The 27922-nt window shown below is 36.6% G+C and overlaps 2 protein-coding genes across 5 annotated transcripts in view; one reads left to right on the top strand and one right to left on the bottom strand.

Annotated features, from left to right (window-relative positions):
• The window catches only part of ERMP1 (endoplasmic reticulum metallopeptidase 1), a 160631-nt gene extending 139222 nt beyond the window's left edge, over window positions 1-21409 (top strand). The window contains exons 17-18 of one of the 2 annotated variants that reach the window (XR_005210620.1): window positions 4882-5257; window positions 21085-21409. The gene's annotated coding sequence lies outside the window, so the exon portion shown is untranslated. The remainder of the gene's footprint in view (window positions 1-4881; window positions 5258-21084) is intronic. The other variant, XM_037797279.1, reaches the window with a different exon arrangement.
• Window positions 1-27922, bottom strand: part of RIC1 (RIC1 homolog, RAB6A GEF complex partner 1) — a 215779-nt gene that overhangs the window by 13901 nt on the left and 173956 nt on the right. For 2 of the 3 annotated variants that reach the window (XM_037797275.1, XM_037797274.1), the window contains exons 13-23: window positions 27402-27440; window positions 26947-27057; window positions 26076-26165; window positions 25290-25450; window positions 24173-24311; window positions 10680-10796; window positions 9475-10203; window positions 8295-8453; window positions 8070-8206; window positions 6119-6405; window positions 5059-5250 (exon numbers count right to left, since the gene is read on the bottom strand). In XM_037797275.1, coding sequence (XP_037653203.1) covers window positions 5059-5250; window positions 6119-6405; window positions 8070-8206; window positions 8295-8453; window positions 9475-10203; window positions 10680-10796; window positions 24173-24311; window positions 25290-25450; window positions 26076-26165; window positions 26947-27057; window positions 27402-27440 — 2161 coding nt within the window. The remainder of the gene's footprint in view (window positions 1-5058; window positions 5251-6118; window positions 6406-8069; window positions 8207-8294; window positions 8454-9474; window positions 10204-10679; window positions 10797-24172; window positions 24312-25289; window positions 25451-26075; window positions 26166-26946; window positions 27058-27401; window positions 27441-27922) is intronic. The other variant, XM_037797276.1, reaches the window with a different exon arrangement.

Here is a 27922-nt window from a genome sequence, read left to right as displayed (position 1 = left end):
ACAATAATAGTTGGAAACACCATTCTCAACAATAGATAGAAAAACTACACAGAGGATCAATAATAAAAACAGAGAACTTGAACAATATGATAACTGAACTAGATCTAACAATAAAGAATATTGCACTCCCAAATAGCAGGATATACATTGTTCTCAAGTGCTCATGGATCACTCTCCAGGACAGAGGACATGATGGGTCACAGAACAAGGCTCAACACATTTTTTAAAAGACTGAAATTATATGGAGGACTTTATCTGACCATAATAGAATGAAGCTGGAAATCAACAAGAGGAGATCTGGAAAATTCACAAATATTTGGAGATTAAATAACACATTCTTAATCAGTGAGTCAAAGCAGAAATTGCAAGAGAAATCAGTAAATATCTTAAGACAAAAATGAGAACACAACAAAACAGAACTTGTGGTTTGCAGTGAAAGCAGTGCTGAGAAGGAAATTTACATCCCTAAACCACTACGTTAAAAAAGAGGTGCTAAAGTCAAAGACCTAACTGAATACCTGGAGGAACTAGAAAAAGAGCAGCAATCTAATCTCAAAGAAAGCAGAAGGAAAGAAATAAAGTTAGAGCAGAAATAAATTAAGAACAAATAAACAATAGAATTAACAAAACCAAAAGTGGGTTCTCTGAGATCAATAAAATTGACAAGCCCTTAGGCTAGACTGACAAAAAAAGAAGATGCTAATAAATAAAATCATTACTACTGACACCACAGAAATAAAAAGATCATAAGATGACACTACGAACAACTGTGTGCCAACAAATAAGACACCCTAGATGAAATGGACAAATTCCTAGACACACACAAAAAACCCACATTGACTGTAGAAGAAATAGAGGAACTTACAGACCAATTACAAGTCAAGAGATTGAATCAGTCATCAAACCCTGCCTCCCCTCCCCCTCAAAAAAAGCCAAGGACCAGATGGATTCACAGGTGAATTCTACCAATCAATCCAAGAAGAATTAATACCAATCCTGCTAAAACTTCCAAAAAAATTGAAGAGAAGGAAATACTAACTCATTCTATGACGTTATCATCACCCTAATACCAAAGCCAGGTAAAGATACTACATGAAAAAAAAATGGCAGACCAATTTATATAATGAATATAGAATTATACACCTTGATCAAGTGGGTTTTATCCCAGGTATGCAAGGGTGGTTGAACATAAAATCAATTAATGTAATACAACACATTAGCAAATCAAAGGGAGAACACAAGATCATTTTGACATACACAGAAAAGGCATTTGACAAAATCCAGCACCTCTTCACCCTTCTTGATAAAAACACTTTTATATCCCTAAAAATATTTAAAAAAAGGTATAAAAAAAGGTGGGTGACAGAAGGGTATAAGGACAGTGTTTGTGTAGGTTACTGAAAATAAGTTATCAAAAAAATATGACTTTTATAGATTTAGGATGTTAAAATTAACCCCATAGTAACCACCAAGTTTTATGAAAAATACATTCAGAAAGAAATGAGAAGGGTCTTAAAATGGTACAATAGAAAAAGCCAAACATATATGGAAATAGCCATTCATGGAAGAATTGAGGATTCAAAAAGGCAAAATGCCAAAAGAAAGGCCTTCAGTAGTTAATTTAAATGCAAATGAATTAAACTCCTCAATTAGAAGGCAGAGATTCGCAGAACAGATAAGAAAGCATGACCCAACTATATGCTGTTTACAAAAGACTCACCTTAAATTTAAAGACATAAGTAAGTAGGTTAACAGTGAAAGGATGAAAAATATATGCCATGCAAGTACTAACCAGAAGAGAGCTGTGGTAGCTGTAATACTAGCAGATAAAATAGACTTTAAGTCAAAAGCTGCTATGAGGGACAAAGAGGATCACTTTTTACCCATAAAGGGCTCAATTCAACAAGACATAATAATTGAAATATATATACACCCAACAGCAGAGCCCCAAAATATCTGAAGCAAATACTGACAGATGTGAAGGGGGAAATAGACAATTCTACATTAATTGTAGATTTCAATACACCACTTAAATGAAGGATAGAACATCTAGACAGAAGATCAATATCTTACTGATATGACATAATCAGAACAAGCAAACTCATGATGTCAGAATCTAGAATCAGTTTACCCTGAGGAGGGGCAGGGGCAGGGAATAAGGAATAAGGCTTAAAATGTAGAGTTTCTACCTGGGACCATGGAAAAGTTTTGGTAATCAGTGGTGGTGATAGTAGCACAATTATGTTGTGAATGTAATTAACAGCACTGAATTACATATTTTAGTGTGGTTAAAAGGGGAAATTTAGGTTGTATGTATGTTATTAGAATAAAATTTTTTCTTAAAAATCCATGCACAACACAGGAAACCTGAAGTTCAATCATGGACTATAGTTAACAGTATAATTAAAAAATGTGCTTTCATCAGTTTTAATAAATATACCACACAATGCAATGTGTTAGTAGGGTGGTACACTGAGAACCTTGTATTTGATGAATTATTTTTCTGTAAACCCACAAGTTCTATAATTAAAAATTTAAAAAAACTTCCCAAGTTTGATAAAAAACATTAATCTATATATCCAAGAAGTTCAACAAACCTCAAGTACAATAAATGGAAAGAGATTCACCCCAGATACATCACAGTAAAACTGTTAGAAAGCAAAGAGAAAATAGTGAAAGTAGCAAGAGACAAACAACTCATCATATACAAGAGAACCCCAATCATATTAACAGCTGATCTCTCATCAGTTGACATATGCAAAGTGCTGAAATAATAAAAATTGTCAACCAAGAATACTATATCCAGCAAAATTATCTTTCCAAAGGAGAAATTAAGACATTCCCAGATGAACAAAGACTAAGAGAAATCATCACTAGCAGACACACCGTACAAGAAATACTAAAGGAAGTTTTTCAAACTGAAAGCAAATGAGCCCAACAATAGTTAGAATTCAATCAAAGAGCACAGTAAAGGTAATTATGCAATTATACAAAGACAGAATAAATGCCTATTTTTCTTTTCTTCTCTTAACTGACTTTAAAAGCAACTGTATAAAACAATATCTATATATATAATTGCATTGTTGGGCCTAGACTATATAGAAATAGAATATATTTGACAATAACAGCACAAAGGAGTTCACTGGGAGTGAAGCTGTCTTGGAATAAGGAAAGATCAGTAGATAAGTAAAGATAAGATAAGGAAAGAACCAGAAGATAACAAACTCTATAAGTATGTATTTTCATATACCTTTCCTCTCTCAGCTTCCTTAATAAACAAATTTATACAAAGTAATAAGTATATGTTTGCAACATACAGATATAATATGTATAACAATAATAGCACAAAAAGGGGGAAGAGGGAATAGAGGCATATAGGAATAACATTTTTATATCTCACTGAAATTAAGTAAGACCAAATCTGAAGTAAATTCTGATAGATTAAGGTATATATGGTAAGCACTACAGCAGCTGCTAAGAAATTAACTAAAAAAATATATAATGAAAACAGCCAGTAATACCTCCATCTTATTTGGAAACATGAAGGTAAACAGATAACAGCTGAAAGAGCTGAAAAGTGATTACCTCTGGAATGAGAATCACAGTTGGGGAGGAAAGTGGTGGAACAGGGACTGCTCTTTCTGTTATAAAATGTGTAAAGTTATTTGACTTTTAAGTATACATATATAATTTGATAAAAATTTAAAAATTACTAGTGCTAGGTTAAGGGCTTCAGTAGTCATCACACTGTATAACAATTTCTGCTATTCTTTTTTAGCACAAACTCAGAATGCAAATAGCATTGTATTCTGGAGTATTTATTTGTGCTTCCAGTTCCACACACAAAAAAAAAATGTTGGTTTTTCAGCTAAGAAAGGAATTTCACAGTTTTTAACATTTTGACTTGGTTCCTCTGAGGATTAATAATGTCGTCACTGGGCTGATGAGGGTGACGTTAAGTAGTATAGTAGAGTGGCTTTGGTATCGCATATCTGGTTCAAATTCTCTTTGCCCCTTAAGAGCTGTTACTTAACCTCTTAGTTTCCTCATCTCTAAAATGGGGATAATCTCTAAAATGGGGATAATGATATCTTCATGGCAAACTTTTTGAGAGAATTAAAATTAAAAGGGATCTGGTGTACAGTAAATATGCCACCGAGCGGTCTCCATCATCACTATTACAATTACATATTCTATCTTGAAGAAACCCTTTTCCCCCTTTAGAGTAGAGGTCAGCAAGTTTTTTCTATAAAGGGCCAGAGAGTAAATATTTTAGGCTTTGGGGGACACACAGTATCTGCTGAATTACTGACCTCCGCTGCTACAGTGTGAAAGCAGGCAAAGACTATATGTAAACAAAGGGGTGTAGTTGTGTTATCTACAAAAACAGGCTGTGGGCTGGATTTGGCCCACTGGCTGTAGTTTGCAGACCCCTACCCTTTTAGAGTATTTAATTCACCGAATTTGCAGATTTTGCTTTCCTATTCTTCAAGTCCTTACTTTGGACCTCTTCACTGGACCCACTTTCTTGCTAGGAGTCCAAGGCTTCTATGACACTATTCCTGAGGGGTCTCATTGATCAAACGTTTCAAGTTCCAGCATATTTGTAGACTCTGTTTCCTGATTCCTTTAGCAACTTTCAGGGCTTCTCTGGCACTGGCAGCTGCATCAAGCTCTCCCAGTGGGAGTGCAACTGCTTGGTGGGGTCTCTGCTCCTGCATTTACCTTTTCCACCACTCTGCCACACCCAATCCCAATCACATGGTTTTAGAGACAATTAATAAACTTCAACATGCTATTTTGGAATGACTGCTGATCTCTGGCTTAGTCAAGGACCAACAGTTTCTCTTGGCTTATGAATATTTTCCTTTCCCACCACAGGGACAAACAGGCCAATTTGCCCTTGTTCTAGGAACTGTTCACCTCTCTAGCAGATATTAATGGCTAATCCTGAACGACATATCTTGAAAGAAAAGAGTGAAGCCCTTACCCTGAATTGCTACTGCACAAGTTTTCTTCCAAAGGAAATGAAGAGCTAGGACATCAAGTGACATTTACCTTTATTAAATAAAGGTGACAGGAAGGCGTCTTGTGTTTGTGGTCCATGGGATGAGGCCAAGTCTATCTCACGATGAGTGGGACCAATGTTGCCAAGCCAGCTCTGACTTCGTTGGACATTAGAAACGCCAGCATCCATCTCAAGGTTTAAAAAAGGGTCAGCTGACTGAGACTTCAATAGCTGCTCTCCTGCTGCATGGTAGGTTTAAAAACAATTTTTTTTTTTAAAAATGGGGGGAGAAATTCAAAATATGCACGCTTCCATTTCCAATTCCATACTTTCAGCATTTCTCCAAAATACTGTTTTTCAAAGACAATTACTGTCCTATTCTGTATCATCCACCCATAAACTAGAGATGTGGCATGTAACAAAACAGACCAAGCACATGATGCCATCTAATAGTCATCATATATCATCTTATATCTTACTAGATTTAGGCAAAACCTTACTAGATCTTTCAAGTATTTACCTTGGTTTTTCAGGAAACATGATGCTTCCAAATACAATAATAAAATCTTTGTTAAAATTTTCATAAATAATATTAAAGCAGTTTTCTGAAAAAAGACCTGAACTAAAAAACTTCACCCTTTAATTTTTTTTTCACTGAAATACAGAGTTTTACTCTGTCCTCTGTTGGTTTAGAAGATGGCCCAAGCTCACAAAGTTGCATTATTACCATATCCCTGGAATGATTCCTTTCAGGTAAACCACAATTCAGCTTATTTTGAGATCTATGACTGACCACTTCTGAAATCCCTCCTAAATAAAGTGTAATAGCTTTATTTATTCAGCCAATTCTTAATATGTTGATAATCTGTGATGAGTGGCTGGATTTATGGGTTAGACTTCAAGGTCAAAAGACTTAGAGACAAATTTTATATTTTTTTGTACATCCTTGGTCAACTGATAAGTTCCAACCGATATACAGAAGCTGGCTTTTTATCTGCTCCTGAGTTTGGAATGAAGAGACTTCCCTGAATATCAACTAACAACAAAATGTCTAAATATTTGGAATAAAATACAATTCTCCTTGTACAAAGGACAGTAATTCTACATTACCTGTTCGGTATTTTCCATTCTTGAAAGGAGAACTGATAGAGGAAGCTGGTATGATGGGAAGTGGCCACAGGAAATCTTTGTGGAGTCTCTTCAGGGCTATCACAAAGTTGTCCACCCGGGCAGCTCGTGTACGTTCCTTGCACAGCCAACTAATTAATTCAAAGCCCAGCTGGGCTGCAAAGCAGCCAAGGTCCTTTAGTCGCACTTCTTCCAATAGGCGCCGAGCATGTCTCCAGAGCATCATGTCGATATACATATTCTCAGCACAATCACTGTCTTTGCTCCATCTAAAAGTGGGAACACAAGAAAGTGGAGGAACAAACTTTACTGGAGGACTTCACATATTTTTATGCAGCAGCACTGATAAAGCTGACAAGAAGGTTAGAGATCCAAAATCAAACTGTTGAACAACAGCTGGAACACAGCAGGCTCTCAAAACTATATTTGTAGAATGAATGCATGGAACAGGGAAAAAACAGAAGACAAAAAAAGCCAGATCTAGGGAGAGGGCAGTGAGTGGTTGAAGGAAATAAAGGGAGCAAATAAATTTTGCATTTGAAAAGACCAATGAAAAGAGGAAAGAAAATTAAATCAAAGAAACTAAGGACAGAGAAGCAAAGTAAAATGAAATCTCTAAATGTGAATTATGTAGACTTGTGAAACTAAAATTGATTTTTAAAAATTAAGGACTTAAATGGACTGTGGTGATGAATGCCCAACTATATGATGATACTGTGACCAACTGATTGTACACTTAATGATTGTATGCTTTGTGACTATATCTCAATAAAACTGCAAGGAGAAAAAATTAATGACTTGACTAAATACCATCCCTTACTCAGATGAACGCATACAGTGTAATTAGCAAACCATGTGCTTTCAATTGAGAGGCAATGTAGTGCAGTGGTAAAAGACCTAGTCTCCAAGTAGTACTGCCTGGATTCAGATCCTGGCTCTGCCTCTCGTTAGTTGTGGGACCAGAGACAAATTTCTTTATTTTTCTGCTTCTTCACCTGGAGAATGTGGAAAACAGTATCCACTCTCACGGAGTTGTTGTAAGGATAAATGACCCAGTATGTATAAATGCTCAGAATGGTGCCTGGCACATAATAAATGCTTAGTAATTATTAGCCAATTCACTGAACAACTATTATTGGCCTGGCAACTGTTTACAGACCACTATGGTCGCATTTTACACGATTGTGTGTGTGTGTGTGTGTATGAACAGAATATAAAAGAAAGAATTAGGGAAGAGAAAAAACAAGCACCAACAACATATAACAACATAGGCAGAAATACAACCTCACAAACTAGAGAAAATTTTAACAATTTTATAATACTTCTTTTGAGTTCACAGTCACCCCACTGGAAATAATAACCCATCTATGGGTAATGTAGGCTTTGATCTCCAGGATATGCTTTCTCTTGGCTTTCCTACTGTTTAATGACTTGTTCAATCAATAGTCAAAGGAGAGGATGATTGTATGGTATGTGAATATATCTCAATAAAACTGGATTTATTAAAAAAAAAAAAAAAAAGAGTCACAGGAGAGTCAAATGCATGAGCACCAAAATTTTAGTTTTGGTTAACAGATATTAGTTGAAAGAAGGGTAATTCTTGAACAAATGTTTTTGCATTTTCTGCAGATTTATTTCTCTTCCTTATTATTCCAGTCCTCTGTTAGTGGAAGTAAAGTTAGTTGCATTGGGAACAGGTATACTAAGACCTACTCTAGTACCAAGAGGCAAAAACAGTACAAAGTATAATAGAGTGAACTTTGGGGAAAGAAAAAAGTGAAGCTCTTGTGTGGTCTTAATACCTTTTGGGGATGGAAAAAGGAATTAAAATTGGATCAAATAGTTGTTCCCATAAACCTAGTTTTACAGATGCCTTAAAATGTGATGTGCCATAGAACATCCGAATACCAATAATGACTCTTTATTCTTTTACCTCTTCCCAGAAGGACCAGATGGCATACTTAGTGTTTTTTGTAAGCTAAATTTACTAGCAGGAACATTCTCAGCTGAGTGGGATAAACTGATGCTTCGATTCCTGAAGAACTCAAATCCACCACTTGAACAGGGTTCCTGTAATTACAAACAACATATAGTTCAGTTAGAGAAAGATACCATGTAGGTGTATGGCCTAAAGAAGCTGTACAATTTTGTAACTAACCTGAGCTGTAGGTGTGGATGGAGGTGTTTCAGATTCTCCAGAGCCAATGGCTTTAAGAAATCTAATCATGTGTCGACATAGGTCCCACTTGCTTTGTTCCAGTGCTGTGCTGAACAGAAGGGTGGCATGTTGCCTACTTACTGCTGGGACTTCCATATTCTATAAAAACAACCAAGGAAGACAGCACTTCTTTTATATTTCACATGATTTGGGAAGAAATGAGCATGTCTTTATCTCTGCAGTTCCTTAAATCTAGAGAAGGAAACAGCAGCTACAACACTGTAAGAAATAGTTTAACACTAAGATTAAAAAGAGCATTAAAAGTGCCAAGCAAGGGAGAGTGAGGCCGATACTCTGCTGGTATAATATAAATTTACTGAACTCCTTCTCCATGCCAGATACCATTTTAAGCACCTTATATACTTTATTTCCTGTAATTCTCCCAGAGTCTGCAAAATAGGCATATCATCTCTACTTTACAGAGGAGGAAACTGAGGTTAACTTGTTGAAGATCAGCAGAAAAGCAAGAATATAAATCTAGATCTGACTCCAAAAAAGCTCACGTGCTGTCTCCTGGGGCAGAGTTTTCTGAGGATAAGACCAAAAAATTCTTTGCTTTGGGCAATGGGAAGTAGAAATGCTATACATTCAGCACCCTCAATAATTCTGTCACAAATCCAGCCTTACTGCCTACCTTGGCCTTCAAGGAAGGTGCCAAATAAACAAGTTTTGATTGTAAGACTCGTATGACAAGCCATAGCAACTTAGGAAATCTACTAGGAACAGAGTTTCTAACACCATGCTAAAAAGATCATTGAAAGTCTAGGGAGGAACCTAAAATACAACAGCTGTATTTTATTCTATTTTTATAATTTTTGTGGCTTTTTCTTTAACTCTAGCCAAAGAATCTCAGAATCACAGGGCCTTCTAAGCCTTTGCTTGAGTATCTCCTCTGGTTTCAATCAGTCATAGAGCAAATAAGCTGAAAGGAAAATATGCTTCAGGTAGGGTTTCAAAGAAACCTTCTGCCATCATTTCACAAGACTGAGTTCTTCAACCCATAAACTGAACAAAAAACTTAACTGTATTAGTTTCTTAAACACAATGCCAACACAGGACACTTCTTTTTTCGAAGATAAGCTCATTAATTTTTGTCCCTTTACAAGAAGAGAATTGTTACCTGTAAGATAATAAGGTAAGAGGCAGCTGTGTCCAAATCCTGAGCCATCAAACATTCTTCAAACAAGTCCTTAGGATTTCCAACAGCTGCAAAAAGATAATTCCATAGGGCATATTCAGTCTTCCTGGCACAATGGACAACTGTCTGCAGGAAGAGGGGGAACTCGGTGATAAACTTTGCCACAGTGGGAAGGAGAGGGTCGGGAATGGGCTCCCGTGAGGTAGCTTCTTCTTCCAGAACTTCATGGAGCATGAGCTCCAACACATGAGGAAAATAAGGTAATGTGGCACAGGACTGGGCTAAAAGCAAGGCTTGCTCCCCAAGGTTCCTGACCAGAAGCTGGCGCAGAATGTGGTGGAGGTAGATCTGAGAGGTTCTCTCCACAACACAGAAAGGGAAAAGCACTTCCAGCTGTTCCCTACCACTTTTCCGAGTATACAAAGAGTCATAGAGTAAAGTGTCATTTACAGCACCAAGGACTAATGCATCTTCAAACAGAACAGCCAAGGGATAAATGTTGATATGGAAAGGCAGCATGATCCGCTGGGACAAGAAGGAATGGGGTTTGCGATGATCCCTAGGGAAGAGAGGGAGCCAAACTTTCATTCCTGCACCACCACAGCTCAGCCAGAGGGCCTCCAGAAGGTGACGTTTTTGTTTATTTGCTCGACAGGTAGTCCAGACATTTTCCACAGACTGGGCTAGTACAACAGGAGGACAGAAGGGCAGCTGGAGGAGGAGAGACAACAATCAGGGTTTTTTCCTCCATTAAGTTCCTAGGTAGTAGTTTACTAAGTCTTTCAAAATGATAGTGCAATAACTCCTTGGGGAATGTAGGGGGATCTACTTAGAATACGAAGTAATAAACATACCCTGCCTTTCAGAGCATCCACATTTAAATCTTAAAATAAAACCAAAACAAAACCAATTTCACCAGTCTGTTCTTATTTTCCCACTAGAATTGGCAAATACTAATGCCTAAGCAGTTGTATCTGGAATAAGGAACATTTTATTATAGTATCAGGCCCTAATCATCCTTCACAAACACATTCTCATAGCCAGAGACTTAAGATTAATTTTATGTACTTTCTTGTTTTCAAATTAAAACAAACAAACAAACAAAAATACTCTTCTCTTAAATTCTTCTATTCCTTCATCTTAATCTCATTTCATCTTATGTTCTAAATGATCTGCACTTCACTCACCAGTTTTCTTTGGTTAGGGTTACTGTTCTTCTCCCGGATTTGAGGGCCTGATCTGTCCCTCTGCATCATGATGAGTTGCCCTGCAAGATTTAGCATAATACTCTCTGCATCACGAGCCTGAAAGAAAAATAAATTCGATTCACCCTAATTGATAGGTAAGTTTTCAGCAATTCACCACACCCCCCGCCCCCATCCATAAGGTTTACAGGTTAAACAACCAGCATTATTGACGGTGTACTAAGTACAAGCATTCTGTTAGGCTCTGTGAGAAAACAAGGAGTTTTTTTGGCTGGAGTGGAACAAAGCTTAGCATATAATGTAACTGTTGAACAATAAAAGTAAATAAAAGCAGAATTGAATTATAGTGGAAAATCTAAGAAGACTTCAAAAGTTCATAAAAATGAGAAATCACTGAAAGCTGGCACAGCTAAGAAAGGTTTAAAGGATGAAGTGGGACTTCAAGGAAGAGGAAGACATAAATGAGTAGAAGGGAAAGGGATGGTACTACAGTGGTTGAAGAATGCAATATAAATGAAGACATGGAGATGGGATAGAACAATTTTATTGAGTAGGTAAGAACAATCTGGTTAGACTATGGATAAGATGAAAACAAAGCTGGATGGTATCAGACTTTCAAATACGGTTTGGAAAGTCAGGAAAAAGAGCAACAGAAATAAGCCACTACTTAGGCTTGCTTGAACAAGGGAGTCATTTAAAAATCTGATTTACTCAGGGTGGATTACCAGGGAGAAGGAGATGTCATTTTTTTTTTTTTTTTAATTGAAATTTTCAAACAAATACCAAAGTAGAAGGCCTTGTACTATGATTTCCCATTTAATTCCATCACCCAGCTTGAACAATTATGCACATTAAATTTTCACTTGTAAAAAGGAAAAGCACTGGACTCCTGGAAAGATGGTGTAGTAGGTGAGGTGGAATGGGCATCTCCTCTTCCTTCATGAAACTAATTAGAAAAGGGTGAGATGATACCAGGGACCCCATTCCAGGGTGTGACCAGTCAGAGAGGGTCCCCCACAGTACGTGGAGGGGGCATACTGAAGAGACACAGTGGCTGGAGGGACTTGGTGAGTGTGTTCCCTGTCCAGACTGCCCTCCACCCACCAAGGCTGATGGCAGCAAAGCTGCCGCCAGGCAAGGGAGTGAGCAGTAGCTCTCCACTCCGTCTACCTACCCTGACAATTTGCTGAGGGGATGATCCTCAACAGTCAGACACTGCGGAGCTCTCATAAGGGAACCCAGCGGGTGGCGGTTGCTCTCCCCCAACAGAAGTCCAGGGGAGTGGTGCAACGGTGAGAAGCGGGTGAAGGAGAGATGCCATACCAGCAATCAGGAGTCCCTCCCACACACTACAGACTTGCGGGTACAAGGCAGGCAGAGAAAAGACAGGCAGGGCCCATGTCCCACCTGTGGGGTGCCCTTAATAAGGCTCCCTGCATAGCTGCTCAGTGCCCACTTTGCAGCCCAAGGACTGGGATTCCCCAGAGCACACCAAGATCCGGTGCACTGACTGGGTCCCCACCCGGTTTGGACTCTATCCACCGCACAGGAGACGTTTGTGGAAGACCTGTTTGAGAGCACCAACTGCTGGTAGGTTAGGGAACCTGCACTCCAGCAAGCTGTACCTCAAGAGCGCCACCTGCTGGTAGGACTGGGAAGCTGCACCCCAGCAAGCCAAATTATATAGAAAGGCTCAATTAATTCTATACTTCCCAAAATAACCCTATCAAAGAGATATAACATGGTGGTGGCATAGAGAGGAGTGGAAGCTAAGTAGTCCCCCTGGAACAACTAAAAAAACCAGAACAACTAGTAAATAATCCAGAATAACTGCAGGGGGACAAACGTGACCGTCCACTCATCATCACCAACCTGAATTGGGAGGAATGCCCGAGAACACAGCATAAAATCTGTAAGTAAAAACCACGGATCCAAATCAGGAGACCCCTCCCCCACAGCCCGAGCTACAAAGCCTTGTGGTGCCAGAGAGAAGCTTTCTCCCAGCAAGCGAATATAGCTCACCTGAGCTCCAACTGGGGTTTTAATTAGCGAGTGTGAACTGCTCACTATGAGGTACGAATCCCCAACAAGTAGATAGAGGCTTTGGGTGACGACTGACCTTGGAGAGCTGGAGGGTCACCTCAGACTAGCTCTGTTCCTTTTTTGACTCAGTGGAGAAAGCCTCAGCCATTTTCAGTTCCCAGTTCTGTGACCCAGACAAGGGTATAGCACAGGCAGAGAGAGACCATTGAAATGCTAATGACCTCCCCCTAGGGGGTCCATCTTCTCTAAGAGGAAAGGGGTGGGGCCCAGCTCTACTACCTGCCTTTCATTCAGAACTTCGGGAAAAACAGCCACACCTCCTTACACCAGTCAAGAATTATAGGCTAACAGGCGCCACCTGCTGGGCAGAAAAGCACAGTGACTGGAGGCATCAGAGGGTGTACCAATTTTCTTAGACACACCCTCAGGGAAACCGGATAGTGAATACTTCTTCCTTCTGGGACCTGAGCACATTCTGGTCTAGGGAGGCCCAATTGGGGTAACCAAGGAAACCATGCCTAGACAACAGAAAACTACAACCTACACCAAGAAAAATGAGATTACGGTCCGGTCAGGGGAACAAACTGGCACTTCAACTGCGATGAAGGAATTAAAACAACTAATAATAAGTCAATTCAATAAGTTTAGGGAAGATATGGCGAAAGAGCTGAACTGTATAATCAAAACACAGGACGTACATAAGGTAGAAACTGAAAGTTCAAAAAACCAACTGGTGGAATCTATGGAAATGAAAGGCACAACACAAGAGATGAAAGACACACTGGAAACATACAACAGCAGACCTCAAGAGGCAGAAGAAAACATTCAGGAACTGGAGAACAAGGCACCTGAAAGCTTACGCACAAAAGAACAGACAGAGAAAAGAATGGAAAAATATGAGCAACATCTCCAGGAACTTAAAGACAAAATGAAAATCAAGAATTTACATGTCATTGGTGTCCCAGAAGGAGAAGAGAAGGGAAAAGGGGCAGAAGCAATAATAGAGGAAATAATCGATGAAAATTTCCCATCTCTTATGAAAGACATAAAATTACGGAACCAAGAAGCACAGCGTACCCCAAACAGAATACATCTGAATAGGCCTACGCCAAGGCACTTAATAATCAGATTATTAAACATCAAAGATAAAGAGAGAATCCTGAAAGCAGCAAGAGAGAAGCACTCTATCACATACAAAGGAAGCTTGATATGACTTATGTGTGGATTTCTCAATAGAAACCATGGAGGCAAGAAGGAAGTGGGGTGATATATTTAAGATACTGAAAGAAAAAAACCACCAACCAAGAATCCTGTATCTGGCAAAACTATCCTTCAGATATGAGGGAGAGCTTAAAATATTCTCTGACAAACAGACAATGACCGAGTTTGTGAACAAGAAACCTGCTCTACAGGAAACACTAAAGGAAGCACTGCAAACAGAAAGGAAAAGACAGGAGTGAGAGGTTTGGAAAACAATTTTGGGAGACACTAGCACAGCAATGTAAGTACACTGAACGAAGATGACTGTGAATATGGCTGAAAGAGGAAGGCTGGGATCATGTGGGACACCAGAACAAAAGATGAACGATAAAAACTGGGACTGTGTAACTCAGGGAAACCTAGGGTGCTCAACGATTGTAATAAAAGGTACAAATATGTTTTTACATAAGGTAGAACAAATGAATGTCAACATTGCAAGGTGTTAAAAATAGGGTGGGAGTGGGGGGAAAATACAATCAATGTAAACTAAGGCTAGAATTAACAGAAACATTGTATTATGCTTCCTTTAATGTAACAAAAGCAATATACCAAAGCTAAATGCATGTGGGTGGGTGGGGAATAGGGGAAGTGTATGGGACTCCTGGCATTGGTGATGTTGTCTGACTCTTTATTCTACTTTAGGTTAATGCTATCTTTCCTTTCGTCACCGTCTAGCTATCAAGTTTTTTGTTTGTTTTTCTCTCTTTCTCTTGCCTTTTTCTTTTGCCTCTCTGCCTTCTTTGACTTGTTCTCCGTCTCTGTGGAAGAAATGTCCTTATATGGAGAGTGGCGATGGTGCTCAATACATAAATACGTGACTATACGGGGAACCCACAATTGCTTACTTTGGACGGAATGTATACTGTTTGAACAAAACCATCTTAAAAGAAATGGGTTGATGAAGAAAGCTTGAGGACACTATATTGAGTGAAGTAAGACAGACACATAAAGGCAAATATTGCAGGGTCTCACTGATATGAACTAATTATAATATGTAAACTCATAGACATGAAATATAAGTCACCAGGATACAGAGTAAGCCTAAAGAATGGGGAGCGGTTGCTTATTATGAGCAGAATGTTCAACTAGGGTGAACTTAAATATTTGGAAATGGACAGGGGTGATTGTAGCATGTAATGAGAATAACTAACAGTGCTAAAGGGTGTGTGAAGGTGGTGGAAAGGGTAAGCTCAGAGTCACACATGTCACCAGAAGGAAAGTTGGAGGTTAAAGATGGGAATGTATAAAACAGTGAATCTTGTGGTGGACAGTGTCCGTGATTAACTATAGAAATGTTAGAAATCTCTCTCAGGAACTAGAACAAATGTATGTCACTATAACTAGAGGTTAATAATGGAGAGGCATATAGGGAAAAAATATATACCTATTGCAAACTATATGCTATAGTAGTATTTTAACATTCTTTTATCAACAGTAACAAATGTACTATACCAAAACTGTGAATCAATAAGGGAGGGGGAGTGTGGTTACGGGTATGAGAAGATGTGAGTTTCCTTTTTTTTTGTCTTTGTTTCTTTTCTGGAGTAGTGAAAATGTTCTAAAAACTGAAAAAAAAATAATTGTGTTGATGGATGCATAGCAGTATGGTGGTGCCGTGGGCAACTGATTGTACACTTTGGATCTCTGGATAGTTGTATGGTATCTGAACAATCTCAATTAAAAAAAAAAAATCTATCAAGATAAGCAAATGCCCTGAAGCCAGCAGAAAATTACAAAGCACTTGGAGGATACAGAAGATATGGACAACCCAAACGAACAAATTAAAAAGCCGCAGGAGACACAAATTTTGGAGCAATTAATCAATGAGGTACACAAAAATAGCAATAATATGGCTCAGGATACAAAGGACATGAAGACCCAAGAAGAAGAGAAAGAAGAATTTGCAAGAGTAAATTTAAAAAGTAGCAGATCTTATAGGAAAAAAAAAAAACGTAGTTGATCAAATTAAAGATATTCTTGAGACACATAACACCAGTTTTGAAGAAGCAGAGGAACAACGATTGGGTGATGGGAAATGAAAGCACAATAGAACGAAGGGTGAAAAAAACTGAAAAATTTGAAATAGATCTCAGGGAAACAATGGACAACAAGAAGCACACAAATATAAGAAACACTGGTGTTCCGGAAGGGGAAGAGAAGAGTAAAGGACTAGGAAGAGCATCTGAAGAAATTGTTGGGGAAAACGTCCCAACTCCTAAATGACATAAAAACGCAAATCACAGATGCCCAACGAACTCCAAAAAAGAATAAATCCAAATAAACCTGCTGCAAGACATATACTGATTAGACTGTCAAATGCTGAAAAGAAGGAGAGACTTCTAAAAGCAGCAAGGGAGAAGTAATTCACCATGTACAAGGGAAACAACATAAGACTAAGTACTGACTACTCTACTCAGCAGATACCATAGAGGCAAGGAGGCAGTGTTATGACATATTTCAGATTCTAAAAGAGAAAAACTGCCAGCCAAGAATTCTTTATCCAGCAAAGCTCTTCTTCAAAATTGAGGGAGAGTTTAAAATTTTTACAGACAAACGCTGAGAGAATTTCTTAACAAGAGACCTGCCCTGCAAGAAATACTAAAGGGAGCTTTACCAGCTGAGAAAAAAAGAACAGAGAGGGAGGTCTAGAGAAGAGCACCGAAGTGAAGAGTTAATAGTAAGGGTAATTTAAAGGAAAAAAAGAGAGAGGGGGAAAAAAAATAGCTCTAACAACTAAAAACCAAAGGATAAGATGGCTGGTTCAAGAACTCTCTTCACAGTAATAACTTAGAATGTGACTGGATTAAACTCTCCAATTAAAAAATACAGACTGATAGAATGGATTGAAAACTATGACCCAGTGATATGCTGTTTATACAAGACTCATTTTAGACCCTGTGACACAAAGACACAGAAACTGAAAGGATGGAAAAAAAATATTCCATGCAAACTGCAATCAAAAGAAAGCTGGAGTAGCTATACTAACAGATAAAATAGACTTTAATGCAAAGACGTCATAAGAGACAAAGAAGGACACTATATATTAATAAAAGGGACAATTCACCAAGAAGAAAAAACAATTATAAATGTTTATGCACCCAATCAAGAAGCTTCAAAATACATGAGACAAACACTGGCTAAACTGAAGGGAGCAACAGACATCTCTACAATAACAGCAGGAGACTTCATTACACCATTGTCTTCTATAGATAGAAGAACCAGAGGACCAATAAGGAAATTGAGAACCTAAACAATATGATAAATAAATTAGACTTAACAGACATATATAGATCATTACATCCCAAAGTACCAGGATATACATTCTTCTCCTGTGCCCATGGAACATTTTCCAGCACAGATCATATGCTAGGGCACAAAACAAATCTTAATAAATTTAAAAAGACTGAAATTATTCAAAGTACATTCTATGATCACAATGGAATACAACTAGAAATCAACAATCACCAAAGACCCATATCTTTCACAAATACATGGAAGTTAGACTCCTAAACAACCAGTGGGTCAAAGAAGAAATTGCAAGAGAAAATGGTAAGTATCTAGAGATGAATGAAAATGAGAACACAACATACCAAAACCTGTGGGATGCAGTGATGGTGGTGCCAAGAGGGAAATTTATAGCTCTAAATGCATATATCAAAAAGTAAGAAAAAGCTAAAACTAAAGACCTAACTGAATAACTGAAGAGGCTAGAGAATGATCAGCAAACCAACTCTAAAGCAAATAGAAGGCAAGAAATAACAAAGATTAAAGCAGAAATAAATGAGCTAGAAAACAATATAACAACAGAGAGAATAAATAAAACCAAAAGTTGGTTATTTGAGAAGATCCAGATTGACAGACCCTTAGCTAGACTGACAAAAGTCAAAAAGTGAGAAGACCCAACTAAACAGAATCAGAAATGAGAAGGGGATAATTACTACAGATTCTGAAGAAATTAAAAAAAAAATCATAAGAGGATACTATGAACAACTGTATGCCAACAAGCTAGACAATTTAGAGGAAATGGACAATTTCCTGGGAACACATGAAAAACCTAGACTGACCCAAGAAGAAATAGAAGACCTCAACAAATCAATCACAAGCAAAGAGATCCAATCAGTCATCAAAAAACTTCCCACAAATAAAAGCCCAGGTCCAGATGGCTTCCCAGAGGGATTTTACCAAACTTTCTAAAAAGAATTGACACTGTTCCTGCTCAAACTCTTTCAAAAAACTGAAGAAAAAGGAACACCATCTAACTCATTTTATGAAGCTAATAACACTCTGATACCAAAACCAGATAAAGACACTACAAAAAAGGAAAACTATAGGCCAATCTCCCTAATGAATATAGATGCAAAAATCCTAAACAAAATATTTGCAAATCAAATTCAGAGGCATATTAAAAGAATTATACACCACAACCAAGTGGGGTTCACTCCTGGCATGCAAGGATGGTTCAACACAAGAAAATCAATTAATGTAATTCAACACATTAACAAATCAAAAGGGAAAAATCAAATGATCATCTCACTAGAAGCTGAAAAAGTAGTCAACAAAATTCAACATCCCTTTTTGATAGAACACTTCAAAAGGTTGGAATTGAAGGAAACTTCCTTAACATGATAAAGAGCTTATATGACAAACCCACAGCCAGCACAGTATTGAATGGTGAGAGGCTGAAAGCCTTCCCACTAAGATGGGGAACAAGACAAGGATGCCCACTGTCACCTCTATTATTCATCATTTTGCCACAAGTTCTAGTCAGAGCAATTTGCCAAAATAAAAATATAAAGGGTATCCAAATTGGAAAGGAAGAAGTAAAACTGTCATTATTTGCAGATGATATGATCTTATATTTGAAAAATCCTGAGAATTCGACCACAAAACTACTTGATAATAACTTCAGCAGAGCGGTGGGATATAAGATTAATGCACATAAGTCTGTAATGTTCCTATACAGTAGTAATGACCTAACTGAACAGGCAATTAAAAAAAAATCCCATTCACAATAGCAACGAAAAAAAATCAAGTACCTAGGAATAAACTTAATCAAGGATGTAAAAGACCTTTACAAAGAAAATTACAAAATTTTACTAAAAGAAATAAAAAAGGACCCAAATAGGTGGAAAAATATTTCCAAGCTCGTGGATAGGAAGACTAAATATTAAGATGTCAATTATACCCAAACTGACCTACAGATTCAAGAGAATCCCAATCGAAATTCCAACAATCTACTTTGCAGACTAGGAAAAACTAGTTATCAAATTTATTTGGAAGGGAAAGGGGCCTCTAATTGCCAAAAACATCCTAATGAAGAACGAAGTGGGAGGACTTAAGCAGCATGGTATTGGCATAAAGATAGACATACTGATCAACGGAATCGAATTGAGAGTTTGGAAATAGACCCCCAGATACATGGTTGACTGATTTTTGATAAGGCCCCCAAATCCACTGAACTGGGACAGAACAGTCTCTTCAACAAATGGGGCTGGGAGAACTGGACAGCCATAACAAAAGAATGAAAGAGGACCCCTACCTCATGCTATACAAAAATTAACTCAAAGTAAATCAAAGACCTCGATATAAGAAACAGTACCCTAAAACGCTTAGAAGATAATGTAGAGAAACATATTCAAGACCTAGTATTAGGAGGTTACTTCTTAGACCTTACACCCAAAGCACAAGCAACAAAAGAAATAGATAAATGGGAACTCCTCAAAATCAAAAGCTGTTGAACCATAAAGAAACCGTCAAAATGTGAAGAGACAGCCAACTAAAGGGGAGAAAATATTTGGAAACCATGTATCTGGTAAAAGACTAATATCTTAAACATATAAAGAAATCCTACAACTCAACAACAATAGTACAAATAGCCCAATTATAAAATGGGTAAAAGATATGAAAAGACATTTCTCTGAAGAGGAAATACAAATGGCTAAAAAACACATGATTTTTGACCTCAGACCATATCCAGGTACATAATAAACTTGAAATAAACTGTTGTTAATTTACAGAGAAGTAGAAATTTAAAAATCACAAAACCTCCAAGCACCTGTCACAAAGCCCAAGAACTTTACTTTGAAATAAGTCTTCAGTTCCCCATTTAGAACCTAATGACAGGAAAACTTAAAATTTACACATCGGCCTGTAACACATGAGAAACAGCAACTAACTCGGAGGTATGAGAAGGAAAAATACAATTTAAAAGGTGTGTGAGAGCTACAAGAGTTAAGCATTTGAATAACAGTAAAATGTAATCAGACAGCAGAGCAAAGAGAAAAACTGAAATACAAACACAAGAATCAAAACATGGCCATTTTGGGATTGCTATAGGGATGACTGTCTCAAACCCTTCAAAAGACTTTAAGGGCATTTACTGCAATTCACCACAACATGGCTAATGTTCATAATGACCACCTTAAATTTTAAGATAGTAAATTTCACCACTACATTTCACACCATTTCATTAAAACAAAAATACATTTCTTTTCCTCAGGTTTTTTTTTTTTTTACATTTAAAACATTCAGTGTTTTACCTTTAAACACTCAATGTTTTCTACTGATATTACAATATGTAAGAACAAGTGACTGCAACAGCATTCTCAGGCAACTATTTATTGTTTAATGAAGTTTTCACCTACATCCTAAAAATCCCTTACTGTAAAAGTCCCTGGCAGAGAAGTCTACAGGGATAGAGGGAGGCCATCTTACTTTTGAACAGTTCTCATTGTTAAAAAGTTGTGTTTTCGTTTTTAATTTTTTTAATATCAAATCAAGACTTGCTTTGCTGTAGCATTCTTGGACTTCCCTCTGTGCAAGATGCAATCAGCCTATTTCCTATCACACTCCAACTTAGTTCTTAATCTTCTCTTTACCAAGTTGGATATCTCCAGCGCCTTTTTGTTAAAGGCCTTCTTAAAATGGGGTACCCAGTACTACTGATGCCACTAACTGTCACAGCAGACTATTATATTCATGGAGTTGGGTATTAAATTGCATTTTATATGACAGGACAAAACTGCTTTATATTAAACTTTGTGATGCAATTACTTTAAAACACTAATGCAAACTTATGTTTCAGGAAAAGAAGTGGACTTCAGCTCGGAGAAATTCACTGACTTGCCATGTACTCTGGACTAGTTAGTTTACATCCGGGATATACAAGAAGATGCTTTTCTTTTTAAATATGAAAACTCAAAAGTACAAGTGATTCTCTTATTTGTGAATTCCGCATATGCAAATTCAAATTCACCTACTGCTGAATTTTATTCCTAACCCCAAAACACTCCTGGCATTTTCCTGGTCATTTGTAGACATGCCCAGAACAGTGAAAAAAATTGGTCCAATGTGCATGTTTTCAGCTGATATCAAACAAGGCAACGTTCTGCCTTCTTGTTTCAGCTCTCATACTATTAAAATAAAGTGTCCTTTCCACAGAGTATTTAGTACCACGTTTTTTTTGCATTTTTCTTGGTGGTATCGTTTCAAACCCCCCCCAAACAAAAGTGCTGAAGTGCTATCTAGTGATGCGATGTGACTTACAGAGAAAAGACAAGTGTTAGATAAGCTTTATTCAGGCATGAGTTATAGTGCTGTTGACCATGAGTTCCAGGTTAATGAATCAATAACATATATTAAATAAGGTGTCTTTAAACAGAAACTCACATAAAACAAGGATATATATTGATTAGCCGAGGAAAATGTGACCAAAGGCTTGGAGGAATCTAACCTTGTATTTCTCCTAGGAGCAATGGTTTCATATTGGCAAATTCAGTGTCTATGGCAACTTTAAACATAAATACCATGAATAATGAGAATTGAATATATGGAGACTAGGACAATGAATCTTCATATACCTTTTATCCAGATTCATAATTATCAAGATTACGCCATATTTGCTCCATCTATCCCTCTTTTCTTTTGCCAAAGTATTTTAAAGCAAGTCCCAGATATTATGCCATTTTACCCCTATATACTTAATATGCATCTCTAAAATACATGGACATTTATGTATATAACCACAATGCCAATATGAGATCTGATAAAATGTTCAGTTATTCTATGGTGTCATCTCTCAGTCCATATTAAAATATCTCCAATTGTTTCAGCAGTGTCTTTTTATAGCAGCTTTGAATCAGGATCCCAATGAGGCTACCCATTGCATTTGGCTGTTATGGCTCTAAGTTCTCATTTAATCTAGAAGAGTCTCCCCTCACTTTTCTCCCCATGTCACTGATTTGTTGTAGCTGTCCTACAGAATGATTCACATTCTGCTTCCTTGTGGTAAATTAGACCGACTCTCTGTTCCTATAATTCCTGTGAATGGAAGATTTCTCTAGAACTTTGGTTCAATTAGTGTGCAATATTTTTTGGCAAGAATTTCTTTATAAGTATTTCTATGAATTTCATGTTGCATAACCTCAGGAAACACACCAAATAGGGTTTTCCTGCTTTTACTGATGCTAAGATTGATTGATAGATATAGTTATGACAGCCTGATCCCTTCAGTGTAAAGCTCCCCATGAACCTCTCATCTAATGGTTTCACCCAATGAAATGGTATTTAAAACCATTCATCCAATGATGATTGCTGGCTGAATCAGTTATTTCCTCAAGGGGTACAAAATGGTGATCCTTTAATTCTCACATTCCTTCCACATGTTTTAGTTAGAATTCTGTAAAACAGAACTTTCCCTTATCAACAAGGATTATCTGGTTACCATGAAATATAGTTTGTAGAGGAAACAGGAGCTATATTTTAAAGGAAAAAATAACAAACTACAAGTTTATCAAGAGAAGGAAGACGAAAATGGTTAAGCGGAATAGAACAAATTTCATAGGAGAGAGAGCTGATGGAGACGGGAATATTTAGTTTGCAGAAGAGAAGACAAAGGAAATGGTAGGAGGAGAGAAGGGAATGCTGAACAATAACAAGCTGTCTACAGATATTTTAGGGGTCATCATGTGGAAGAGGGAGTAGGTTTATTATTTCTTGTTCCAAAGAACAGAGAACTGGGATAGGCTATTACAAATCAGATTTTAGATCCATATAAGTAATAGCTTGTGACAAGTTCAACTGCAGTGGAAAAGGCTCTCTTTTGAAATACTGAATTTCCCATAAATGAACAGTCAAGTGGATGGGTTTTTAACTATTTTATGGAACACGAGGTTCAATGCCAGTGCCTAAATAGTATGGGGAAAAAAAAAAAAGCTTGGGCAGACAAGGCTGATTATACAACAAATAAAATCTGTCTAGATTTTCCTTTGAAAATTGGTTCCATGTTAACATGAAGTTTGAAAACCACTGGCGTAAGGGAAAGAGCCCTGGAATAGGAAGTTATGTGACCTGGGTTCTGGTGGCACCACCGTACACTCAGTCACTTAAACCAGAAACCAAAGGGTTATGCTTTCTCTCTCCTCATAATCAACTAATCATCAAGTCCTCTATATTCTATATTTATGCTTCTTCTTTCCATGTCCTCTTCTACTGCCCAAGTTCAGGCCACCAACACTGTTCACCTTGATTACCAGAAAAACCTCCCAGCTACTCTCCTTACATCCAGTCTTATCCCACTCCAGTTCATTTTCCCTTTGCAGTAAGAGTAAACTTTATAAAACTTAGATCGAATGAAACCCAGCTTGAAACACTGCTCTTAAGATAAAGTCTAAACTTACCAATATAGTCTATAAGACTCATTTCCTCTCTCATACTCCATGTTCCAGGCATTGACATTCTTTCAATTCCCCAAATGTATCCTGTCTTCTCTTATCTATGGAGCTCTGCACTACCATTACTTCTGCTTGAAGTTCACCCTCCTCACTTAGATAACCTCAACTTATTCTTAAGGTTTCAATTTAAATAGTACAGCAATTGCACCATTTAAACTGTCAAAACTTCTCCATGTTTTTATTATACACTCTCACAGTAACCTGTACTGCTTTTTGGTACCCACATCACAATTATAATCAATTATGTATGTAATTATTTGTTTAAAGTCTGAGCAGAAACTATGTCTGTTTTGTTTGCCACTATAATCTAGCATCTTCATACAAGATACATAATTGACACTTAATGTTTATTTGCTGAACAAATAAATAGTTTCTGACATCAATTTAACACACTAAAAACTAAGATGAAAACTCCAATGAGCTCCAATAATGGAAAGGTACCTGCTGTGGCATTTTTAAGGTGATTCCATTCTCTGTACTCACTGATGTCAGAGTGACAGATACTACCAGGAAAGGATGAGGAATGTAGCGTGACATGGAAACCTCCTGAAGAACTTGAATAGTGGCAGTAGTATTTGGACTGCAAAACAAAAGAAACCCATACACTTCAACAACAATGTTAACAAGGTTTTTAATCTTTTCCACTTGTAATAATGTTACAGAGTTCATGCCTAAGGAGGACCCAAATGTCTTCTACCTACTGCCTCCTTCTCCCCAAATATCCTTTAATCACCAGACTGGAAAGGTTAAGGAATCAAAAAAGGCTTATGAGGATGAAGGAGAAAGAAAGGAAATAAAATGTGGGAGGGAAGAAAATATACTTGGGACTAAGCTATAAGAACAGAAATATTTAAGCGGGAAAAAAAGTAGTTGGTTGAAAAAGGATATGGGGTGTCTAACCCTGAAACTGAGAAAATTTTCTTAATTTTTATTTTTACATTACTCCCCCAATCTCTCTCTCTCTCTCACATACACAATGGCTATTTAAAAAAAAAAAAAAAAAACAAACAAACTAAAAAAACCTACTTCATAGTTGTTTAAAAAAAAAAGTTCTGTGAAATAAATTTAGGTGTATGCTAAATGCTACCAGATGCCAAGATAGGCAGCAACGTAGCAGCAGCTAGACTGCAGGTTTCTTCTGTTCCAGACTACAGCCATCTATCTCAGTGAAACTGTAAGTGTGCTAATGACATGCTTCCTAAGGCTTTAAAGCTGCGGAACTCCTTAATATTACTCCAAGTGTCTGGAACCCTCTGATAGTAAACACTTATTTTCAAGATTGTGGAAAAAATTAGTATCTAAGAGTTTACCCCAACCCTAATTAGATTTTTTTTCAAGTGAATACAGGAAGATTAGCCGAACAAGTTAGGTATACTATTTCTGGTTTTTGGCAGCTAAAATATATTACCACTATATTAATATCACTACTTGAAACTCTCGCTTTTTAACTCTGAAGAGAAAGTAAACTGATTAAAAAGTAGAATAACTGTTGAAAAAACAAAACTACAGGGGAAACATGATAAAGAGCAAAAAGTGACTTGTCACATGCTATACTTACCCATCAGATTTTCTTTCAATACTGTAAAGGCATATTGAACAGTCTGCTCTAAATACTATTACCATGTCCCGGAAAACACTAAGTAGTAATGTTTCGGCTTGTGCTTTGGTGACATGAGCAAAGGCATTGTCCAGATTGGATGTTCGCAAGTATACTCTGAGCTAAGGGAAACAAAAAGAAAGAAAATTGTAAAAACAAGATGATTACCATGAATAATCAAATACTTTAGACATGCTGGGCTTTATCTAACTTTTTTTTCAAGTAAGAGGAGTTAAAAACCTTTCTGAGCTTTAATAAGCGGATAATGTTAATATTTTGTTAGGCTATGCTCATTCTGCAAATAACCAAAAGATGAAGTGACCAACTGAATTACACTATTCACACTATGCAGATCTGTTACATTATTATTATAACAGACCTGCACAGACATGATATAAAGAGGCCAGCAGTTTTTCAAAATATAAATCAATAAATTAATAAAATCTACGTCTAAGGACAGTCATTCTTATAAACCTTTCTACTTTATGTTTTTCTATTTCAATCTTTATAGCAGGTGTCTAATAGTTAAAATCCTTAGAAAAAGTTATCTTAGAAGTCCTGAATATCACTTTAAAAAAGCTAAAAAACAGGAATAATCTGAAAGAAAAATCCCATTAGCCAGAAACAGTCACATTTTAATTAAAAAATTAAATGTTTTGTTCAGTTTCCAGATTACGTTCATTTAAAAATAAAACAGTGCCTAATATCTTTAAAATAAGAAAATTTTTTTGAGAAAAATTTTTTTACCTCTTCTTGACGGTCATTTATGTTATAACATGCAAGGACAATAAAATCATTCCACCAGGCTAAGCCACCTGTCACAATCATATTTTGCTCCTTAAAAGACAAGAAAAATCCCACATATTTTTAATTATGCTACCAGAAATTGCAAGAAAGTAATACATTTACAAAATATTCCCAGCATTTACAAACTATTACCAACTCAAATTACTGCTCCCTTACTCTCTATTCTCCCTACAATTAAGTATTACTTTAGGACCTTTATTAATAATGACTCATATCCTATATTTTAAGACTTTTCTATAGGGCAGAAAATACATCATTGGAAATAACTGAGTACCATATAACATCAAGAGACCTAGGTTTAAATTCTGCCCTCCCTGGGTTTTTATGAGATTTATGGGATAACATGCATGAAAGTACCTCAATGTGTCTGGTACACACTAGGCACCTATTAAATGCTAATTTTCTTCTCTTTTCCTCTTATTTGATTCTTATAAAATCCTACTGCATATATATGTATACTAATCAAATACATATATTGCACACATATAAGTAGCGAATGATCTCTAATTTTGTGTAAATTTATTCTGATCACATCTGATGAACTCAACTGGGAATGTAACTTCTCAAGTTACAGAATTTTAGTGCCTGACCTTAACAAGAATTAAAAACATTCCTACAATTTCAATACAAGATCCTTTATCAAGTATCAAGTATTTTATCAGAATCAACTCAAGATATAATTCAATATCACTTTTTTATATTTGATTTTATTTATTTTTTTAAAAGTAAACCATGGTTAATTTAATAACTACTTCATACTGTAGCTCTCTTGTACTCTGACAAATAGGTTTTCAATTTCAAAAAGACTCACCTGGGTAATGTTCCCAAAAAGTTTCCATTTTTTGGTGAGTAAAGAGTAATGTGCAAAACCAAACTTGCCAACCACAGCAATATTCTGTCCGAGCTTATCAATAGCTGAAAACTGGTAAAAAAAATATATAAATAAAAATAAATAAAAATGAAGGACTTTTATTTGCAAACCTATGTACTTTATTAGGTATAAGCAGCTTAGTAATTGTCAAGCAAATAGACTAATAACAAATGTTTGCTAAGTGAATTGTATACAAAATGCCAAATTAAAAATCTGAATATTTATATACAAATTATATTTGACAAAAGTATAAATGTTAGTACACTAGCAAACAGTGGATCGAGTATTAAAATTTTACTCTGATTATCAATACACTTTTTGAAGGACTGAATTCCTAGAATGCCTCTTGTAGCAAATGTTACCCAATGAAAGTCAGCACAAACAAAATAACTTACCCGTATAGGCCAATTGCTCTCTAGATAGGTACTGGAAATCTAGAGAAAATAACACATTGCTTTGGTAAGACTGCTGAAAAGTATTTAAACTTAATGTACTTAAATAATTAACTTATCACAATATAAGATTCATTTTCCTATATAATATTTAAAGTGCCCCCAAGTAAAAGGTATTGCTAGCAGAGTACTTGTAATTTACCATTTATATACTTCCAATATTTCACATTCCTGTCTTAACCATTTTATAAGTTTCTAGACATCAGGTTTTTCTCCTTCATTCCCAAAAGTTTTTAAAAAGCACTCACAAGGGCAACCAAAAAATTGTGTCAATGAACACAGTATAGGTTTGCTATGATGAACCATTCCCAAACAACCTTATCTAACAAGAGTATCAGCAAGAGTTGTTTTTGTTTGTTAACAAAATTCATTAATTTTTTCATTTTTCTGACTAAAAACCACAATACATACTTATAAAATTTAAACAATATAAAAATGCACAAAGTACAAAATAAATTTATCCT

Source organism: Choloepus didactylus, chromosome 10, assembly GCF_015220235.1.
Source record: "Choloepus didactylus isolate mChoDid1 chromosome 10, mChoDid1.pri, whole genome shotgun sequence".
Lineage (NCBI taxonomy): Eukaryota > Metazoa > Chordata > Mammalia > Pilosa > Megalonychidae > Choloepus > Choloepus didactylus.
Note: the sequence above shows the minus strand (reverse complement) of the source record. Positions and strands in the feature narration are given on the sequence as shown.